The sequence below is a fragment of the Pelobates fuscus genome, chromosome 1, assembly GCF_036172605.1.
Source record: "Pelobates fuscus isolate aPelFus1 chromosome 1, aPelFus1.pri, whole genome shotgun sequence".
Classification (NCBI taxonomy): Eukaryota; Metazoa; Chordata; class Amphibia; order Anura; family Pelobatidae; genus Pelobates; species Pelobates fuscus.
Genome location: NC_086317.1, coordinates 458,991,540 through 459,014,583, shown reverse-complemented (window position 1 = coordinate 459,014,583; position 23,044 = coordinate 458,991,540). Strand labels below are relative to the sequence as shown.

Sequence of the window (23,044 nt, the reverse complement as noted above, 5' to 3'; positions counted from 1 at the left end):
AGGCCAAAAGCTTTCCTAAAGAGATGGATTTTGAGGCACTTTTTAAATGATTGAAAACTAGGGGAGAGCTTGATAGTCGTAGGCAGGCTATGCCAAAGGAAAGAAGCAACCCACAAAAAGTCCTGCAAGCGTGAGTTGGCTGTATGGGTGCGAGCAGCAGACAGGAGAAGGGCAGAGCAGAGACACCAAGAAAAGGCATACCTGCGGATCAGTGAAGAAATATAGGAAGGGCTAGAATTGGTCAGTGCTTTATAGGTATGGGTTAGTACCTTGAATTGACTCCTATAGGATACAGGAAGCCAGTGTAAGGACTGACAGAGGGGAGAGGTGTGAGAGGAGTGACAGGAGGTGAAAATCAGTCTAGCTGCAGCATTCATTACAGACTGTAGCAGGGCAATACGACTTGTGGGAAGACCTATTAGGAGAGAGTTACAATAATCCATGCGAGAGATTACTAGAGCATGGACAATCTCCTTAGTAGCATCTTGTGTAAGAAAGGGGCGGATGCGGGCTATGTTTTTAAGATGGAATCTACAGGATTTTGTAACAGACTGGATGTGAGGCCAGAATCAAGGGGGCGTGTTCTCCTCAACGTGCATGTTTGGAGTGGGGTTGCAGCATCCAGGGCAAAGGTAAGGGTAGTGTTATATAAAGAGATAGCCAGTGAGGGACAGGAGAAAGTAGGGATGGATAGATGTTGGGAATAAATATTAGCTGATGGCTGCTGGAGGTAAATATAATTCAGATTTCTTCTTAGTTGAAGGGGGTTAGGTTGAGGATGATGGGGTAGGGCACTATTGAGAGCAAATGATAAGAGGTGGTGATCTAAGAGAGGAAATGGAGTGTTGCAGAGATTAGAGGTTGCACATTCATGAGAGAAAATAAGATCAAGGGTATTGCCAGCGACATTTGTGGGGAACTTAGCCCACTGTAATAGCAGAGTCAGTGGGAGAGAGCCATGTTTCTGTTAAGATTAGTAAGTCTAAGGAACGAGAGACGAAAACGTTGTGCACAGCAGTGGATTTAGTAACACTGCAAACAGAGCGTGCATTCCAGAGGGCAGTACAGAAGGAGGATTTAGAGGAAGAGTGACATGAGATGGGTACGAGATTATTGTGATTAATGGAGTTAACACATGGTGGGTTTGCAGAGGTGGGAGCAGGATTTAGAGAGACATCACCAAGGATAGAGAGTAAGAGATGGTGGGAGTAGGATTTAAAAGATTTGTGAGAGGGTGTGTAGTTAAAGGTTTTAGAAAGAGTTGGTGGAGATAGGCTAGAAAGCTATAAGTAGAGTACATTAGCTATAAGTAGATACATTGTTTTTGTTCTAAATTAGAATTTAATTACAAAAATATCTTAGCAGTAAATCACCTAAAATATCCCAGAATAGCCCTGGCTTTGGCCACACCCCCAGTGTCACCCATCAAATTACAGTGTCCCTCTGGGTTCATTTTAAATGTTAGAAGGTATGTTATCTTGCTATCGATGTGTTCGACTTGACGTTCTCCAAGTTACTTTTTGTTTTCTGCTTCATCATTTGCTATCTTTGTTTTATATGGTCCTCTGTGGCATATTACCCAATAGTAAGACACCTGCAAATTTGGATGGGCCATGTTATTTAATGATTGGTCCCATCCCTAAGTATCCATAAAGTCCACATCTGTTCTTTTCTTTAAGTCAGGATGTATCCCACACTGCCAGGGCTGTGCTAGAGTGGCTGGAACATGCTACATCGGCTCCATGACTTGGTCCCTAGGCAATCATGATGAAAGGAGAGTCCCAGGTTCCCATTTGGGCATGGAACCCTTTATAGCCTAGAAATAAAACCCATTAGATATATTTGAAATTCTAATGAATGAAAAGGTCTACCAGCATTTGGAAAATATGCATTTTTTCTAAAAAAGCAGACAAAATTTTACAAAATGCATTTTTTTTAACGTTATTATTGATACCTTTTACAGGGAATAGAGGTACATGCCAAAACCTGAGGCTGAAATAAATCTGAAATGGTGGCTCTTACAGCGCCTGTATGCATGCCAAGTCTAAAAAAAAAAAGAAGCATTGCAAAACTGCACATAAAACTATTCCTTAGCCTTGGGAAACAAATAAACTGCTAAACCTAAGCAGGCTTCATTAAGATCTAAAGCCTTAGATTGTCAAAAGTAGCCTAGCAGCAGCTGTTACTTGACTGTATCTCCTATGACCTTCCATACGGCACGTGGTCTCTTTGTGTTTGCCAAGGGATTATAGGACTTGTAGTCAAGCAACAGCTGTTCCCCACATTTTAAAGCCCGTGCTCTAATGTTTAACCCATTTTTCCACCGAAAGCAGTGAGCAATAAAATGTGCTCAAAAGGTTAAACTCTGACTTTGGGAAGACATAAAGGTCTAATAGATAATAAAATGTAGAAAAAAGAGCCATTAAAACTATCTATACACATATGGAATGGAGCACTGCTTCCATTATTTACATAACAGGCGAGTAAAACGTATCTGTTAAAGTTGAGCGAGTTGACAACTGATCGCAGAATTTAGGAACAAATTTTCCAGACTCATCAATTCTCGCATAATTTTTATGTTTTGGTTGTTGATTATTTATCCTCTAGAGCTGTGTTTCTCTGGCTTTCTTAACCCCTTCAGGACCGGCCTGTTTTTGCGATGTTTGTACGTTAAGGACCAGAGCAGTTTTAACACTTTTGTGGTGTTTGTGTTTAGCTGTAATTTTCCGCTCTCTCATTTACGGTTCCCATACAAGTTATATATTGTTTTTTTCAGGACAAAAGGGGCTTTCTTTACATACCATTATTTGTATTATGTCCAATATTGTATTTAAAAAAAATAATAAAATATGGTGAAAAATTAAAAAAAAAAACATGTTTTTGGACTTTTACTTGAAAAATATTTTACTTATCTACAAAAGCTAATGAAAAAAACTGCTAAATAGATTCAAAATTTTGTCCCGAGTTTAAAAACACCCAGTGTTTACATGCTTTATTGCTTTTTTTTGCAAGTTATAGGCCTATAAATACAAGTAGGAAATTGCTGTTTCAATATATATATATTTTAAATGTATCAATAGTGACCTTGTAACACCGTTATCTGTCATAAATCCCTGAAACACACCTAACATGTACATATTTTTTTAAAGTAGACAACCCAGGGTATTCAAAATTGGGTATGTCCAGTTTTTTTTAGTAGCCACTTAGTCACAAACACTGGCCAAAGTTAGCATTTATATTTGTTTGTGTGTTAAAAATGCAAGAAACGCTAACTTTGGCCGGTGTTTGTGGCTAAGTGGCTACTAAAAAAGGCTGAACATACCCCATTTGCAATACCTTGGGTTGTCTTCTTTTGCAAATGGTATGCCATCATGGGGCTAATTCTCATTCCTTGGCTACCATACGCTCTCAAAGGCAACCTAACCAATCCGACAAATTTCAATTAAAAAAAAAGTAAAATCAAGCCTTATATTTGACCCTGTAACTTTCACAAACACTATAAAACCTCTACATGTGGGGTACTGTTATACTCAGGAGACTTCGCTGAACACAAATATTAGTGTATCAGAACAGTAAAATGTATCACAGCAATAATATCCTCAGTGAAAGTGCTGTTTGTGTGTGAAAAATGCAAAAAACTTCACTTTCACTGACAATATCATCGCTGTGATATGTTTTACTGTTTTGAAACACTAATATTTGTGTTCAGCGAAGTCTCCCGAGTAAAACAGTACCCCCATGTACAGGATTTAGGGTGTCATAGAAAGTTACAGGGTTAAACACAGTGCTAGCAAATTAAATTATCTGGACTTTCGGCCTGGGTTGGCAGGCAGGTCCCTCAAATTGCAATCATTAAAATTACTTAATTAGGTAAAAATATTACATAAATACACATGTAGAATTTTAATATATATACATATTTATATATTTGACGTCTACGTGTATATTTATGAAATTATTTATGTAATTATGTATATGGACATATGTATATTTCGTATTGTTTTTATTTATTTATTTATACATAGATATATATATCATTACATTCTAAGTATATTTTGATATAAATATATATTTATATATATATATCAAAATACTGTTAGAATAAAATTGCATATATAAATATTTTTTTATAATTATTACAAATTATTTTTATTTTTTGTTATTTATTTTTATTAACATATTATTTGTATTTTATAATAATATATATATACCATATATATAGCAATTATATATATTGTATATATTCGTGTGTAATTTAAATATAAGTGTATTTTTATATTAATATGCGTATATATAAATATAAAAATACACTTAATATGACATTATATATATGATACATATACATATATTATATATAGATATAATACATGTATATATATCATATATATATATATATACACATATTATTATTATTTTTTTTACACTGATTTTACACTGTTTTTTTTTTACTTTATTTTTTTGATTTTTCACTTGCAGGGAGACTGCCTGTCAGCACAGACAGTCCCCCTGCAGGCAGATACACAGACACCTATTGCGGTCATGTGATCGAGTGATCACATGGCCGCAGGGTCCTGATCTGCCGAGGGGGGACTGCCCGGGCAGACAGGCAACCCCCCTGGACCGGGTGGAGCACTGATCGCCGCCGTGGGACCGACGGCGATCAGGTAAGTAGCCCCAGACCGTTATGACGGTTCAGGACCGTCAGCGGTCCAAACGCATGTTTTACCGCTGACGGTCCTGAACCGTCAGCGGTCCTGAAAGGGTTAAAGGACAGCCACTACAGTTGGGTTAAGAATGTGATTTAACCCTGCGACCCTTTTAAAAACTGCCATGTTTTACATTGAAGGGTTAAAAGGACGGGACCACTGCACCCAGACACCTTCATTGAGATGAAGTGGTCTGGGTGACTTTAGAATCCCTTTCATGATCACCAGTATTTGAAAATGTAGGAATTACCTAATGCCTTTCATGTTGGCATATCAATAAACCTGTTTATGGTAGTTTTTGAGATATGAACCGTTATGTCTATACCTGTCCCTTTTCCCGTTTATTAACTCTTCTAAACAAAATGTTAGTCTTTACTAGACAATGTAACTCTCTTATATAGTATAGGACACATCACAAATATATAATTTAAGTTAAAGGAGCACAAACATGTATTCCTGACCCTATAGTGTTAAAACCACCATGTAGACCCCCTGCCCCACTTTCAGTGCTGTATTTGCCACGAGGCAAAAAAAGGCATTTGCCTTCAGCGACACTTTCCAGGGAGTGACAAAAAATGCTGCCCCTAAATGCCCAGGCAAATGCCTTGTTAGCCTCAGGGAAGGCGGCTATCTGAGTTCCAGGTGGGCGGCGAGGGAGCACTGATTTGTGAGCTCTCCATGCTCAGCACATTCCGGCTCCCGGCATCACTCCACCTGCCTGGAACTCAGCTAGCCGCTTGCCTGCATGCCTATCCAATCAGCCTAGCCAACAGCCTCACTGGAGCCCAGGTATAAAATCCACACAGCTCTACCAAAGGTAGGCTGTCGGTGTGTGTGTCTGCCTGTTTGTCAGTGAGTCTCTGTGTGTGTGTGTGTGTGTGTGTCTGTGAGTGTATGTCTGTCAGTGTGTGTTAGTGAATGTGTGAGTGAGTGAATGTGTGTATGTGTGTGTGTGTGTCTGTGAGTGTGTATCTGTGAGTGAATGTGTGTATGTCTGTCAGTGTGTGTCTGTGAGTGAGAGTATGTATGTTAGTGTGTGAGTGATTGTGTGTGTCTGTGAGGGAGCCTGTGTGTCTGTGATTGAGTGAGTGCTTGTGTCTGTCAGTTAATGTGTGTGTCTGAGTGATTGTGTATGTCTGTGAGTGAGTGTGTGTGTGTCTGTCAGATTGTGTCAAATCAGTGTGTATCTGTGTCTGAGTGATTGTGCATGCCTCTCAGTGTGTGTGTGTCTGTCAGTGGGTGGGTGTGTGTCTGTCAGTGAGTGAGTGTGTGTGTGTCTGCGTCATTGTGTGTCTATGTCAGTGAGCGTGTGCATGTCTGTCAGTGGTTGTGTGTCTGTCAGATTGTGTCAAATCAGTAAGTGTGTGAGCATGTCAGTGTATCTGAGAGTGTGTGTCTGTCAGTTAAAGTGTCTGTTAGTCTTTAACAGGAAGAGGTGTGTCCTTGAGAGGAAGGGGTGGGGCACATTTAAATTAGGGGGTGCCCAAGTCCCGTCATGCCTAGGGCAGCAGATCTAAAATACACCAATGCCCACTTTGCCTCCCTAAATATAGCAAAATCTTACTTGTATTGGAGTCTGCTGCTGCTGGTTCTACCCCTGATCTGCCTGCTTGGCTGACATCATCAGAAGTGTTGAACAAAAGCCAGTCACTATGCTTTCTCATAGGATTGGCTCAGTTTGTCAAGGATGTAGATCAGGGGCAGAGTCAACACAGCCCTGACCAATCAGCATCTCCTCATAGAGATGCATTGAATCAATGCATCAATATGGGAAAGTTCCATGTCTCCATACAGAAGGTGGAAGCACTAAATGTCAGCGACACTGTGCAGCACTGCCCCAGGAAGCACCCCTAGCAGCGATCTGAGGAGTGGCCAGTGAAGTTATCACTAGGCTCTGAAAAGACAGTGTTTACTGCAAAAAGCCTGAAGGGACTGAGTATACTCACCAGAACAAATACAATAACATGTAGTTGTTCTGGTGACTATAGGGTAGCTTTAACGTCCCCATTAATGCTCAGAGTGTGAATGTTTCTTGTAATGGCACGTTTATAAAACAGTAAATTTTAGGTCATTTTTGATAGTTCTATTTGAAGTGACAATTCAAATTTCTAATATTTATTTTCCTTTCAAATGAAAACAAATAGCTCATTCCTACCAATATTCCCTATTGATCTTAAATTACTTAGAACAATTGCTTTAAAAACACAATAGACCATTCTGTTCTTAAAGAGAAAAGAATTTATACAAACAACAATACTGATACATTTTCAAAAATGTACCTAGGCAGTTAAGAAATGGTAATGCAACATTCCATCATGCTTATATTACAAATACAGTTTTGTAAATCCAGTTATAATTATAATCATAATAAAATCCCCTTCATTTTGTATAATGGTGATTACAAAATAAAATGATATTGTATCTGTTGCATACCTGGATAAATTATAGGCACAGTGTGTATCCATGCTTTGACTTCGTTAGCATATGATTTGGGAGAAAAGCTGTTGGATATTTAATCAACGCTGCTGTTAAAAAGCTTCTAGACTTGCTTTAAGCAAGTTTTACCACTGAGCAGAATCTACCTCCAACGGCTTTTAATTGGATTGTTTCTTTACCCCCCCTTTACATGACAATACATTGCAGCTGACTTGAGGATTCTACTTGAAGTTAATGAAGTATTGTTAATATCGTTTTTTTAAGTGAGTACTCCAGCGATAATGATATTGGAATTTACCATCTACTCTAAGAAAAGTTACTCATAGCATGTTGGCTTGTTTAACGTTACTTAATAATATGCTTTTACCTCTAAAAAAATATGATACATTTAACTCATTAAAAACCAGTGATGTATTGATACAGTCATAAGAAACCAACTTCTAAAGACGCTATACCAAAACGTTACATCCCGCTCATATATTTAATGAGGGCTGTAAGGATTTGCAAATGCTTAATAAAAAAGGAAAATCCATACAGTCTTATAGTCTTTAGAGATTAGGTTGCTATGACAGCATGAAATATCATTGGTCCTTAAAGGACCGCTCTGAGTATCGGAACAACTTCATTGCGATGAAGTTGTTATGCTGCCTAGAGTGTCCGTGCAGTTAAAGCAAATGTGTCATTCTCTACAATGATTAGGTGTTCTTCAATAAAATCTACGTTATACGTTAACTTCCTATTTAAAGCTTAAATTCAACATGCAATGAAGTGTCTAATGAACTATTTCAATATTTTTTGTTGGGAGTCGCATTAGGTGTGAAAAGTAAAGTTCTTCAACTCTTCTTCCATTTGGGATGAAAAAAATAGGTTTCTCCCTGCCCAGTTAATGTCTACTTATAGTCTATAACTAAGACCGCAAATAGTTTTGCTTAGCTTTAAGACTATTGAGGACAAGGAATAAATATTAACAAAACTGAGGAGTCAACAATGTATCCTAAATTTGCTGGGAGCAAGCTACTCTTACTACATAATTTATTATACAGTCTAATTCCCAATTAATGCCAAGTTAATTATCTATAATAGACATCATTCTTACTGCTTCAAAGCAGATGGATTGCTCATCCTTGTGGCTATATATTTATCCAACAGCTTGCGCATTATTAAATATGGGGCACGTGTGCTTATTGAGAACCAAATTAATAGTAATATATCAAGAATAAAAAAATGTTATTTTATACATCACTAACAATTTATTTAGTGTTTGTAATGTATATTTAGATAGGACCTTTATTTTATAGTACATTCTGCTTGAAATTCCATCACTATAAAAAAATTTTTTTTTATTTATTAAATATAAAAATGTAGCTGTTGAAAGCGATTTTTGCAGCATTCACATGAATGGAAGGAATTAAATATTACTGAGAATAATGTTCAACCACCAACCAGAGACAATGTAGCAGTCAGTAGAGTCAATTAGTTAAAACCAGAGACAAACAGTACTTAATGCTCTAACTATTTACGGTGGCAATAGCTCCCTCTATAGTCTGCAAGCCATACTTACTCATTATATATGATAACTGATATTACTTCTCCAACAGCTCTTCTCAACAGCATGTTAATCAGAATACAAAGATCAGTTCTTCTGTAGGTCACTTTAAAACTCTATATTGGGTCCTGGTTATATGTCCATAACTATCCAAATCTCATCTTCACAAAGAGAATATTATAAGAGGGTTATTCACTAAAGTGAGAATTCAAAGAGGATTTCACATATACCTATGCCTATCATCTCCCACCTCTGATGCTCGCCTCCAAGACTTCAGGGCTGCAACTTTTCTGTGGAACTCCCTTCCCTTCTCCGTTAGACTTTCATCCAGTCTTCACTCCTTTAAAAACTCTTTGAAAACACACTTCTTCAGGAAAGCATATCAAGTAAACTATTCCCATTTTCATATCCTCTCTCTCCCCCCACGACTCATCTCCTGCAACTGTCAAAAATAACCTACTAAGTTATCAGCAAGCTATTTAATTTCATTTCTAGCAACCTATTTCATTACCCTACTTATACCCTTTGTGTCACTATACCTCACCCCCTCTAGCATTTAAGCTTATTGAACAGGGCCCTCAACCCTTCTGTCCCTGTGCATCCATTTGTCTGGTTACAATTACGTGTCTGTTAGTCCACCCATTGAACAGCGCTACGGAATTTGCTGGCGTTTTATAAATAATAATAATAATAATAATAATAATAATAAGGCCAAATATCCAATCTGGAAAAAGTATCTAAGTCAGCTATGCTTCCATTTGGCCTTAAATTTGAAATCAACTGTGAATTCTCACTTTCATAATGTCATATAATTTTGTTTCGGACACCTACTGACTTGTCCAACATGCAATCCTGCAACATCATTGTAGATTTATGGTTTGATGGTCCAAGGGTCTTAGCACTGTGTGATTGTGAGGTGAAATCCCTGTTTTTATTGAGCTATTATTTGTTGTCTTAATTGATCGTCATGTTATTTTTTTTTTGCGTTCATCTTCCATATCCTTGTGAGCATTTTGATCCTTACCAAAAATCCCTGTTTCTTGGTTTCTGTTTTATTAGTTATGTGCTATTTCTGGATTTGTTTTTGCTGGTTCACTGGATGTAAAGATGGGTTCATGTTTTCTTTATTTTAATTCATATTTATGTTCTGGCTCATAGTGGCTCTGTCACATTCTCCTGTTCTCAGTTTCTGGGAAACTGTCTCCTGCTACGTGTAGTCCCGTACAAGTATTAACCTGCAATTCCCATTGCTAGGATTGACCATTGTTCTCTTGTTCATTTGATTTGGAATTGGTTTGGTGGCTATTGATGTAAAACAGCATATGCCTCCTGATGTTTTGGGTGACTTGGCATCTCTCCAAATCTCTAGTATTTTTCAGGCATCTTTGATGCTGCCATGTACGAGAAAGAGGCATTAGTACAACTATAGTGGGAAACCTCTATCTGTTGTCAATAGTACCCTTTTCACAATAGTAATTCTTTACCCTACGGACCAATTGTTTCTTCGAAAATACACATGTTAACCTATAGTTAGTTTATTAATTGTTTTGTTCTTTTTTTCTTCATTAAATGTACTACTAAAGCGTAGAGCCATATTAATCTTGCTTTCAATGCCAACTGCTTTTTTTAAATGTGTCCTAAGCTATGCTTGTCTTTTTATCCATCCATACAAAGGCAACAATGTTATCTGTGAATACCTCTTTTCTTGGTCCAATAAAAATGTCCTGCAGTACAACAAATGTATACCTCCGGGACAGCAAAGTGTTTCCAAAGGGATGTTTTTCACAAACCGTGCACTGTATCAGTCATCCAAATCTCTTCTCCACATGCCATTGCCTCTTCACATTGTCGTGGAAAAGAACTCCTTTATCAAGTTTATGATTTGTTCCTATCTGAAAGGCAGGGTAGTCACTTTTTCTAGGGAACTTAAAAACATGTCCCTTTTTCCAAGGAGGATTTGTCTCTGTGTAGTTTAATGATGTGGAAAAGTGTTATTGGTAGTCTCAATGTCACTGTTCCAGCTTAATAAAGGGTTGTTCTGCTTCATCTCTTCTGCTTCTTTCCAGACTTCAGTCTGATAAATTTCATCTAATTAAAACGCTTATCTTTAAACTGCTCCTTAAATGACCCCATCGTTAAAGCTATTTAGGACTGATGTGTTATTTTAACTCTTTTCAAATTTATTTTTTGTAACAAAAAAAATTGAATTATTATTTTTCAGAAGCCGCACAGCTGTATGATAAACAGACACACAACTAAATTTAAAAGATAATAAAATTAAATAATTTATTAACATAAGCTATCGTTATTCATTGCCTAATCAACAGTTAATTGCATTTTGGTTTTAAAACTGATTTACGGCAAGTACAGCATGTCTTGAGATTCAATTTTTTTCATCTGATTATATTCAGATGGTATCTGTGATTACTCTCTGATTGAAGTCTGTTGTGAAGAATAGAAATGTACTTTATAGGCATGACTTTTGCATGAGATGTAAAGAACGTGCATGTGTGTGTCATTATCTATTGTATGTCATGAGCGAACATGTCCCACGTTTCTTTTAAGAGGAATACAGTAAGTTTGTACATAAAGCCAATACAAGTGAAGTAAGAAGAATTCAGAGACAAGATCACAAGAGCTTACAACCCAGAAGCATGCATGACTGTTAAACATAGTAGGCAGAAAAATAACTCAAAAAAACGATGCCTGTTGCAGAGTAAATTGTTATTTGCAATAGTAAATGAGAGAAAGCAATGCTAGGAAGATGTGTATTATTGGAGTATAAGGTATTAGGAGGTATGGGGTGCTGTTCCACTGAGGATAGAGCTGTATCTCAGAAATGTTTGTGATGCCCCATTAATGTCATACAAATAAAAGGGGCCTCACTAGGAAACCCACACTTCATTGATACTAAGTGTCTGTGAGAATCAATGAGAATCAAAAGAGGGATTGTAAATATAAAGCTGAAATAGCAGAGCTGGAAAATAGCTTTATTAGTGGCATTATTCCAGTTTGTTTACTTTTGACGTAAAATATCTAATTACTTTGCCAATGCTCTGAATTTTCTGACTTAGTAGACAGACCTATTAATCTTTATCTATTATATGAGACATGTAATTACTTTCAGGGCCTTGTTCCAACCTTGTCATTATGTGGAAAGAGAAACTGCTATGACGTAAATGTTATCAGGTGTTTCATAAATTAAGAAAAATAAAATGTGAGCTACCCTTCTAATTAAGAGCTGATTAAAAGTGCAAACAGTACGCCAAAGTAACAGTTAGTCAGCCACTTGAAAGTCAGCAAAATAACAAAAAAACAAAACAAGAACAGAACCCAGTCCAGAACCCAGTCCCAAAATACATTACGTGTGATAGTCTATTTGCTATATAGGCAGCCTCTGTAGTGGACAAGTAAGAAAAGGAGAAAAGAACTAAGGGCCAGGAAGTCAGCGGTGGGTCTCCAGCCCCAGGGATACACCACAAAGAGATTCAAATTAGGTCCCTGAGGAGCAAGTCTCCTACAAGGGTTCCAATTAGAATGTAGGATTGTTTTACTTAAAATTTAGTTAGACAATTAGCAATGCTGTGAGGATATTTATGGGGTGATAAATATTTTTTTTCTCATTTGTCTTTTTATTGAAACAAAAATATAGTTCAGACATTGTGCAGCGCAGTGCATCGTTTAACTCCTATACCAGCACAGTCGCAGCTGTGGGCTCAACTCCTGCATGAGGCTTGGTTAGCATCCTAACGTATGAGTTATAGACCCTTCGACATTTTCCACCGGTTTTACTCTCGGATGTCACATATACACTCGGACATATCAAATGGTATGCTACATATTCTACCTGTGTTACATGCGTTACAATCTATCACAATGCAATGGTAACCTCTCGTATCCTGGTGCACGTCTGATAAACATTTGTATTGCTATTAATTTTTAAACATTTAACTGATGAGACGGGAAGGGTACAGAAAGAAAAGGGGGAAGGGAGGGAAGGGGCGGGGCGGGGGTACCTTGGTGAATTCGACTTGGTAGATTTGACTCTCTTCATGCCACTGGCATGATTACCTCTGTTCACCCTAAACCTTTTGCTGTGTAACACCTATGACATCATGATCTCCGTGTACCTGTCTAACACACAGCTGGCCAGCTGCCCCAATCTTTTTCGTATCTCTCACTGCAACCGTTTACCCTGCTTGCCATCCTTTCGTATGCGCTAATGGTGTCCATTTTGTTAGTGATGATATCTATGGTTGGAATTTTGTTGGTCTTCCAACAACCTGCCAGCACTATTTTCGCTACTGTGAGTACATTAATAATCACCTTCTTATGAGGGTGGGTGGCAATATCGGGTATGAGGTGGAGAATGTAGTGTTCTGGTTTCACAGGTAGGGTTGTACCCGTCCTGCACAATAGGAGGGAGGATATCTTTTCCCAAAATTTTGCTAGCGAGGGGCATGCCCAGAAGATGTGATGTATAGTCCCTTCATCGGTATTGCACCTCCAGCATTTCCCGGATGTCCCCGGATACATACGTGCCAGTCTGTATGGTACCAAGTACCACCTCATTAGGACTTTGCAGTAAGCTTCCCAAAGGGCGAGGCTTTGCGATGCTCTTTTCGTGGTTGCTAGGGCCATATGCCAGTCTGTTGTGGGAAATTTGAGTCCCAGGTCCTCCTCCCATTGAATCATGTATGCCGGCTTATCATGTGCTATCTTGGTGACAAGCGCGTTATAACATGCTGACATCGGTTTCATGTGCCCGTGGGATAGTGCCTGCTTTAGCGTTAGCTGGGGTTCGATAGGGAGGGCACTGCTACGTTGGATATGTGAGTGTACTATGTTTTTTATGCGGAGATATAGGAAGATATCTTTCGTCGGAAGCTTTAGATCGTTGTGCAGGACGGGGAACTGCTTTACCTTTTCCCCCTCTAGTATATCCTGGACCTTGCCCGCTCCTCCCTCCCTCCAACACTTCACCTGCAGGTCAGGGGAGAAAATTTCTAATGTTTCCAGAGGGGCTGCGTAAAAGAGTGATTTGGTGTCTACTATATGTGGGCTCCAGTTTTTCCAGGCCTCTAGCAAAAATTTCGAGCATTGCAGCATCTTCCCTGTTGCAGCTTGGGAGTATCCCCCTGCCCACAGGTGCCTCGTCATATCTTGTGTACCTAGGCATGCACTTTCCATCGCTAACCAGATGGGTTTTTGTTGCGCATTTGTGGGGCGTAATAGCCTGAGTCCTTGCGCCAGTGCTGATGCCTTGTAGTATGTGTTAATGTCAGGCATACCCAGTCCCCCACTAGTGCATGGGAGCCCCAGAGTACCCCTTGCTACTCTTGGGGGTTTCCTTTTCCACACATGTGCATTTATTGTATTCTGTAGTAGTTTGATTAGTTTGTTAGGGAGGGCAATAGGCAAGGTTCTGAACAGGTACAGTATATGCGGCATTGCCATCATCTTCACTAGGTTGATGCGGCCTAGCCAGGACACCTCTAATCGTTCCCATTTCTCGAGTGTGACCTTAAGTTTGTGTATAACCGGGTAGTGGTTTTCCTGTGGTAGGGACTGGATAGACTTTGTGAGCTTGATCCCCAGATACTGCAGGGAGGTTTTCCGCCAGTCAAAGGCGTGTTGTGCTTGTAGTGTTGTGACAGTAGAACTAGGTAGATTGATAGGCAGTGCCTGTGTTTTCAGGGAGTTGTTCCTGTAATAAGATACCTGCCTATATGTATCTAGTCTATGCAGTAGGTTTGGGATTGAGGTTTCCGGATGCGTTATAAATAACAGAACATCATCCGCAAATAATGCTAGTTTTTTTGTGCCCCCTGGTGTTTGGAGTCCCTGTATGGTTGGGTCATGTTTGATAAGGCGTATAAGGGGTTCCAGACCTAGAATGAATATGAGGGGTGAAAGGGGACATCCCTGCCGTGTACCATTCCTGATCTCTATCTGGTCAGAGATGAAACCCGTGCTGAATACCCTGGCAGTTGGTTTCCGGTAAAGGGCTAGAATGCTTGACAGTATTGCTGGGGAGAATCCCATTTTGGCTAGCGTTTGTGTCATATAACCCCAATGCAGGCGATCAAAAGCCTTTTCGGCGTCTAGCGCCAACATCAGGCCATTCTGGGACGATGTTGTCGCCCAGTCTATTAGGTTCAAGAAGTGTCTGGTATTGTCCCCCACCTGTCTCCCTGGAACGAAACCTGCCTGTTCTTCGGAAATGAGATCCGGGAGTATTGTTTTGAGTCTTGTTGCTATCAGTTTGGCGTATAGCTTAGTATCCGCGTTAAGAAGGGATATTGGTCGTAGGTTGGCACAATCGGTGGGGGGTTTGTTAGGCTTGGGCAACGTCACAATGAATGCTTCCAGCATTTCCTTGGGCATTTCCCCTGATGTTTTAATGTTGTTAAAAAGTTTGGTTAAGGGAGCGATCAAGTGATGTGCTAGCTTAATGTAATAGTAATTTGACAGCCCATCCGGGCCAGGAGCTTTATGTTTGGGAAGGGACTTGATGGCCTTCTCTATTTCCTCCTCTGAGAAGGGTTCCTCTAGGTAGGAGCATTGTGTGTGGGACAAGCGTGGCATGTCTACCTGCTCAATAAACTGTGCTATCTCCTGTTTAGTCGGTTGGTGAGTCCCCATGTCCCCGTCTAGTTGGTATAGGGACGCATAGTACCGTGCTAGCTCGTTGACTATGTCCTGGGGGTTGTACAGTTTCACCCCTTGGTCAGAGGTGATATAGGGTAATTTCGATTGTAGTTTTGTTTGGTGGACCTTCTTAGCTAGGAGCTTACCCGCCTTGTTTCCCATGGAGTAATATGATTGTTTGAGGAATCGCAACTTTTTTTCTGTTTCTATTAGTTGTAGGGACCTAAGTTTTGACCTGAGTTCTTCTAATTTTTTGTGCGTGCTGTCTTTGGGTTTGCGTTTGTGTGCCTCTTCATGTCTGATTATGTCTTGTTCTAATCGTATTTTCTCGGAGGTGAACAGTTTTTTAGCCCTCGCTCCTATCTGGATTATGTCTCCCCTTATAACTGCCTTGTGGGCTAACCATTGGGTAGTTATTGACGTCTGGCAATTAGCGTGATTCTCGAAATAGTTTTTTACCTGGGTCTGTATTTGCCTTAGATGTCCCGGGGTGTCTAAGAGGCCCTCATTGAGGCGCCATGTGCCTCGCCCTCTAGCTGGGTATGGAATTTTGATCGTTATCAGTTGTGGGGCATGGTCGGACCACGTGATTGGTCCTATGCGGATGCTTAGTGCAAATGGCAGAGTTCTGGTGTCAAGGAGGCATAAATCTATTCTGGTGTAGGTCATGTGCATAGGCGAGTAATAGGTGAAGTCCCTCTCTTGGGGGTACAGGTTCCTCCACGTGTCGTAGTAGTCATGCTCATTCATGAGACTACTCAAGTGGTGACCCAAGACCAGGGAGGCCGACTTTGGCGATTCATCGTTCGCTCTGCGGATATCAAGGGAGGGGTCGGGAGTACAATTAAAGTCCCCACATATTATAGTGTGACCCTGTTTATGTCGTGATATTGTACGGAAGGCCATACTTAAAAAAGATTTCTGTGAGTCATTTGGGGCATATAGTGACACTACTGTCACTTGTAGGCCATTTAATGAACCCACCACAATCAGTAGCCTCCCATCCCGCCTGGCGTATTGTTTGGAGAGGGAGAACGCCCAGTCATTATGAAAGTATATGGCAACGCCCCTGGATTTAGTTGGAGCAAAGGCATGAAAGTTCTGGGCATATTGTTTAACTGTGAATTTAGGAGGGTTCCGGATACAGAAGTGGGTCTCCTGCAGGCAGACTATTGCGGCTCTAGCCCTGACCATTTCTTGCGCTGCCAGCCTACGCTTATGGGGGCTGTTGAGGCCTTTCACGTTTAGGGTTAAGATTTTTAGTGTGTCATCCATTCTGTCCTGTTCGGATTTGCTTATGTGGAGCGTATATGTGTGGATGGTTAGGTAATGCAAGTAAGGTCGGTGCTGTCCAGGTGGGATAGGTTGTGGGAGAAAATTGGGGAAATAACACTAAAAACAATAATAACAATAATAAAATTAGGTATATACATAGCGCCATATCCAACTTCAGCGCTTTTCCGAAGGTATGCAGGAGTCGGGAGATTGTCCCCTTCCTCGCGCACACCCTAGGGGTCTGACTGACGATGAGAACCGTGTTCATGACCTCATATACAGTTATTGTACCGCCCCTTATCCCTGAGTGCCCTGCCCTGGAGGGAGTTGGCAACCTGTCTACAGAGCCCTGTAGGTAGGTGTGAACACCTGCATAAACTGCGCACCTTGCCTGTGCTCGGTGCTGCTTTGTATCTCGTAGAGCCTTACGAACTGGGGATCAAGGTCTCCCCCCGCCCTTAAATCCCCGGCCCCCAGTTGTTACTCAACCCATACTGCTGGATTTTCTCTTTTTTTTTTTTTTTTTTTTTTCTGTTTGTTTTGTTTATTCTTTGTTACTAGTCTCTCAACGAGTCCCTGCCGTTAATGTATGGTGCTTAGTTTGTGATGTACAATCTTGTGCAAATGTGCATATGCATACATACTCACAACATTTATCAGTTCATTAGTCTGACGATAATCAGAACAGTCTCTGTGCGTCATATGGCAATGCCTGGTTGAGAGGGTCCATTCAGAAGCTTTATTTCAAGGTGGGTGAGCCTGCCATCTGCCACTCTCTCTGCGGGCGTTTCGGCGACTCTGCCGGTGCTTTATCCGGAGACCCCACTGGGAATAGACCCCATTCTTTTAGTAGCCGCATGCCCACCTCCGGTTCGTGTACTGTATGTGCTCTTCCATTTCTCCAGACGATGATCTTGGTTGGGTAACCCCATTTATATTGGAGGTTGTTGTTTCTGAGCGTCTTCGTGACTGTCACAAATTCTCGCCTCCTGCTCATGGTCAGAGCCGAAAGATCTGCAAACAGTTGGACTGTTTCATAGGGTGCAGGCAGGGTCAACGCTTTCCTGGCCGCTGCTAGAACAGCATCTTTAGCTTTAAAGTAATGGAATCGCACCACAGTGTCACGTGGCGTATCCTGCGCAAGTCTCTGGGGCCTTGGCAAGCGATGCGCCCGGTCCATAAGCCACTCCTGTGCTGGTATTGTCGGCACCAGGGTCTTGCATAGTGACAATATGTATTCCACGAGGCTGTCATTTGACACGGATTCCGGGATCCCGCGGAATCTGACGTTATTCCGCCTTGAGCGGTCCTCCATATCAGCCAGCTTTGTTTTTAGGGACTTGTGCTCTTCACTTAGTTGCTGTACAGTCGCTGCCAGCATGTCATGCGCTGAGCACATGTCATCCTGCCTGACTTCCAGGCTGTTCGTCCTCTCCCCCAGCTCTGCTATTTCCCTTTTGATGTCATTAGTAGCCTGGCGAAGGTCTTTCTGCAGAGTGACTCTGAAGTCCTGCAGCATTGTGAAGAGCTTCCTTTCTGTGACCGGGGCATCTGTATAGGAGTTTACCTCAGTCTCAGGTTCTTGTGCTGAATCCGAGGTTTGTGAAAGCGCGGGCCCTTCGGCGCCATCTTGGGCGGCCCGTGTCTTGTCCTTTTTTTGCGGGCGGATCGGGTCCGTGAGCTTCGTTTGCTTGGCAGGGGCCATGGCGACAGGTCGGTAGGGGTATTACCCACTTTAGGTTACGTTAGGGACGGTTTGCTTCGTGGGTTCTAGCTTTGAGGTCCTGTACGGCCGGGAGCTCTCACACCATGCGACCGCTCTCCTTGGCCGCTAGCCACGCCCCTGGGTGATAAATATTAAAATAATATTTTCATAAAAATTATCAAAAAAAAATGTAATAATTTTTATTATATAAATTTTTTATATATTGGCACGGTTTCCCCGATTAATGATTTAAAGCTGATAATTACCCACTATTTTTAATTCTCATAGATCCTGGAGTACGTTTTAGTAGAGGATTTTTTTTCACACATTAATCACAAACTAATTATAAAAATATAATTTATTGTGACAATAATAATAATAATAATATGTAACATGCGTGATAATCAGTGAATATTTAGGTATAGCATAAGTATACAATATGAAAGTGATTTAACACAATTTATAGACAGTTCAGTCTAGCAACATTATATCGACATGTATGCAGTTTTCAACACGATTTACGACAGGACACTTTACTGTGAAATCAGCTTGCTAAACATTCCTTAACACAGAACACAGCATCTCACAGCAGCACAGCTTAAAGCAATAAAAACTTTGGCTCACAGTCAAACTACACTAAATTAACTCATTCACTGATGGCTACAATTCTCATAGGCAAGATATCCTTTTATATGGCAATTTTACAAATACAATATTTCTCATACTAGATCATTTGACCATTTGACCATTCCTATGTCCATCCAATAAGAATAATTCTAACCAAAATGTTTACCCTATGCAGAATTTTTAATTTCCTAATTTAGATTTACTATTTCTAAATTACGTAAGCTAATATATCTGGATAATTGCCTGGTATTCTATTTTTAAAGTTAAAAATGATATAAAGTTCATTGGTCCACCTGCAGGAATGGAATTACGAATTCTACATATTATTAACTAATCATGACTCCTTCATTTTGGAATCACCAGTTTTTATCCAAGTATATTCTGCCTTTTAGTAAAATCAATTAATTTAATTACCAGGTATCCCAAAAATGGTGAATGCAGGTATGAGTATAGATAATTGTGTGAAAAAAGAAACGTTTTCAGAGTTCTGAATTTTAAAGAATTTCAAAGTTAAGTGTTAGTTGGAAAATATACAAAGAATTAGGTGTGTCCAGCTTTTGGCTCCAGATGTCCGATGTTAGATATCCCATCCGCAGTGAGAGTGTCTTTCTTTCCTTTGTCCTTAATTTTTAAAGGAGACGTTTTCTACACATCACTAGTTGATAGTGACCAATAGAGTAAGGTGGGCATGTCTTCCCTACAGACTATCATCTAGATGTTGGTCAGTAGATGGCACAATTACATGACAGAAAATTCTTGTCAGGGGTCCATTTACATTTTTGTATAATGGGTCAACCGAATTTCGTGATGCTTTTGACGTCACAAATCCTAATCTTTATGATGCCTGTCTATCACAAAGCTGTCACACTTCAAAGAGTTTTGGTTGGATTCAACCAGACCTGTGTCTGCAATTTTGGCTATACGTTAGATTTCTGATACGTCCTAAACTCTTCTTCACCTCTCTATACAATTGAACTTTGTATCAGATCCTTCATATTATAAAAAGTAAAATGAATTACTTAGTGTTATCTGTCATTGGTAATCATGTGTCTGGTTTTCTTGTGTGAAACTATGTGTAGCACATAGTAATGTTACACATGTGATTTATACATGTCTATTACACATATTCCAACGTTAGTAAATAATATGAAATTTCTTTGACATTGATATTATATCCATGAATATTCTATATTATTAACTTAGTACTATTTATATATGATTAATATAATTATAGTTAGTTACATATGGATAGTGTGTTCAGATATATATATATATATGTCTCTGGGTTGTTTGTTCAACCCCCCTTGCTGCAAACATCATGTCTTATCTGTGCCAATGTTTACATTAGTCGCATTCCTTAGCTCAGACTTGAGTGAATATAGTACAGAGAGAAAAAAATGTGTCTGTCTTTGCATTGTGATACTAAATGGAGTCACCTCTGATCTGATGGTGACTTACAGTATACACTTTTAATTTCTGTCAACACAAAATGCCTGCCATATTTAAATAATGCTGGTCTAAGGAATGCATGATAAAAGTGTAATCACAATACATTTCTAAAGAAGTGCTTCCTTACTGCTAATTCAGTACATATATATATATATATATATATATATATATATATATATATATATATATATATATATATTACTTTGAAAACCTTTGGATTCCTGGGAGTGCTATCTCTATGCTACCTTGTTATATTATATATACACATTTTGTACACTGTACACTTGAGAGAAGTATCACTGATCTGTGTTAAGTACTAAAGTGTCAGTAAATTTTAAAATCTTGCTGTAAAAACTCAGTTTTCAGATAAACCAGGATATAGTGTATGTATAAATACTTAGACCAGATACAGTGAAAAGAAAGATCCCATGATGCTTTGCCAACATTAAGTATAGAAATATGTAAGGTTGTTTGTAGTTCCATAGTGGCTGGGGTTCTACAGTCCACTTGGCCACCACTGTACATTAATTGTGTGGGATTCTTGGTATGATAAACCTGTGACCTTCATGCTTGGACTCAATGAATATGCTCTATATAATAGGGATGCAGAGAAGATTTATTTTTATTGCTATTTCAGGAGGAAATCCAAAAGGAAAATTTGCCTTGGGGCTCATACAGAACGAATGGAAAGTATATGTTAAAAGGCCTTTGGATCGAGAGGAGCAAGATATGTACTTTCTTAACATCACAGCAACTGATGGTTTGTTCGTCTCACACACTGTTGTCGAGGTTTCTGTCATTGATGTCAATGATAACAGTCCGGTTTGTGATAAGGTTTGTCGTCAGCTTGGGTTTATGATGTTTTTTTTGTGTCGAATAGCAATGTTTAAGGGGTGGGGACGATCTTGTCCATAGCTGTGTTCAGCTTTTTTTTCTTGTGTATGTGACTAATGGATATGCAAAGGAAACACAGATTCTTAATTAGAATGAGCTAATGCATCTAGCACACTATGTGTGGTGGAAGCTGATAAAAGCCATTGGATGCCTGCAAAGATGCCTCAACATTTAACATACTGAACTGAATTACATGGAGCATTTATTTTAGTTTATAGATTTTTTTTATATATATATATATATATATATATAGAGAGAGAGAGAGAGAGAGGGAGAGAGTGAGGGAGAGAGATTGCCCTCTCTCAGTTCTACATTATTGTAAAGTATTCTAAGTACCGTATATACTCGAGTATAAGCCGACCCGAATATAAGCCGAGGCCCCTAATTTTTCCCCAAAAAACTGGGAAAACTTATTGACTCGAGTATAAGACTAGGGTGGGAAATGCAGCAGCTACTGGTAAATTTCTAAATAAAATTAGATCCTAAAAAAAATATATTAATTGAATATTTATTTACAGTGTGTGTATAATGAATGCAGTGTGTGCGTATGAGTGCAGCGTGTGTGTGTATGAGTGCAGCGTGTGTGTGTATGAGTGCAGCGTGTGTGTATGAGTGCAGCGTGTGTGTGTATGAGTGCAGCGTGTGTGTATGAGTGCAGCGTGTGTGTGTATGAGTGCAGCATGTGTGTGTATGAGTGCAGTGTGTGTATGAGTGCAGTGTGTGTGTGTATGAATGCAGTGTGTGTGTGTATGAATGCAGTGTGTGTATGAGTGCAGTGTGTGTATGAATGCAGTGTGTGTATGAATGCAGTGTATGAATGCAGTGTGTGCAGGGCTGGTGCAAGGATATTTGCCCCCCCCCATATGTCCTGACCTCCCCTCCTCCTCCCTCAGTGGTCCTTACCTCCCCACCCCCGTGTTCCTTCACCCCCTCCCCCAGTGGTCCTGACTCACCCCTCCCCTAGTGGTCCTTACCCTCCCCTCCCCTAGTGGTCCTTACTTCCCCCTCCCCTCCCCTAGTGGTCCTTACTTCCCCCCCCCTCCCCTAGTGGTCCTTATCCCCCCTCCCTCCCATAGTGGTCCTTATCCCCTCTCCCTCCCATAGTGGTCCTTATCCCCCTCCCTCCCATAGTGGTCCTTATCCCCCCCTCCCTCCCTCCCTCCCATAGTGGTCCTTATCCCCCCCTCCCTCCCATAGTGTTCCTTTTCTCCCCCCCTCCCTCCCATAGTGGTCCTTATCCCACCCCCTCCCTCCGATAGTGGTCCTTATCCCCCCCTCCCTTCCATAGTGGTCCTTATCCCCCCCCCTCCCATAGTGGTCCTTATCCCCCCCCCTCCCTCCCATAGTGGTCCTTATCCCCCCTCCCTCCCATAGCGGTCCTTATACCCCCCCCTCCCTCCCATAGTGGTCCTTATCCCACCCCCTCCCTCCCATAGTGGTCCTTATACCCCCCCCCCTCCCACAGTGGTCCTTATACCCCCTTTTTTTTATTATTTTTTTTTATTATTATTATTATTATTTTTTATTATTCTTTCTTATTTTATTTATATTTTTATTTATTTTTCGTCCCCCCTCCCTGCTTGATATATGGCAGGGAGGGGGGCTCTCCTTCCCTGGTGGTCCAGTGGCAGTTCAGTGGGGGGGAGAGGGGGGCTGGCAGAGCTGTAACTTACCTGTTCTGCAGCTCCTGTCAGCTCTCTCCTCCTCTGCGCCGTCCGTGCAGCTCCTTCTATCAGTTCACACTGTAAGTCTCGC

General features: G+C 40.3%; 1 protein-coding gene across 1 annotated transcript in view; it reads left to right on the top strand.

Moving 5' to 3' along the window:
• The window catches only part of FAT3 (FAT atypical cadherin 3), a 445,851-nt gene that overhangs the window by 340,149 nt on the left and 82,658 nt on the right, over window positions 1-23,044 (top strand). The window contains exon 12 of the mRNA XM_063430785.1: window positions 21,033-21,229. Within this exon, the coding sequence (XP_063286855.1) occupies window positions 21,033-21,229 (197 nt within the window). The remainder of the gene's footprint in view (window positions 1-21,032; window positions 21,230-23,044) is intronic.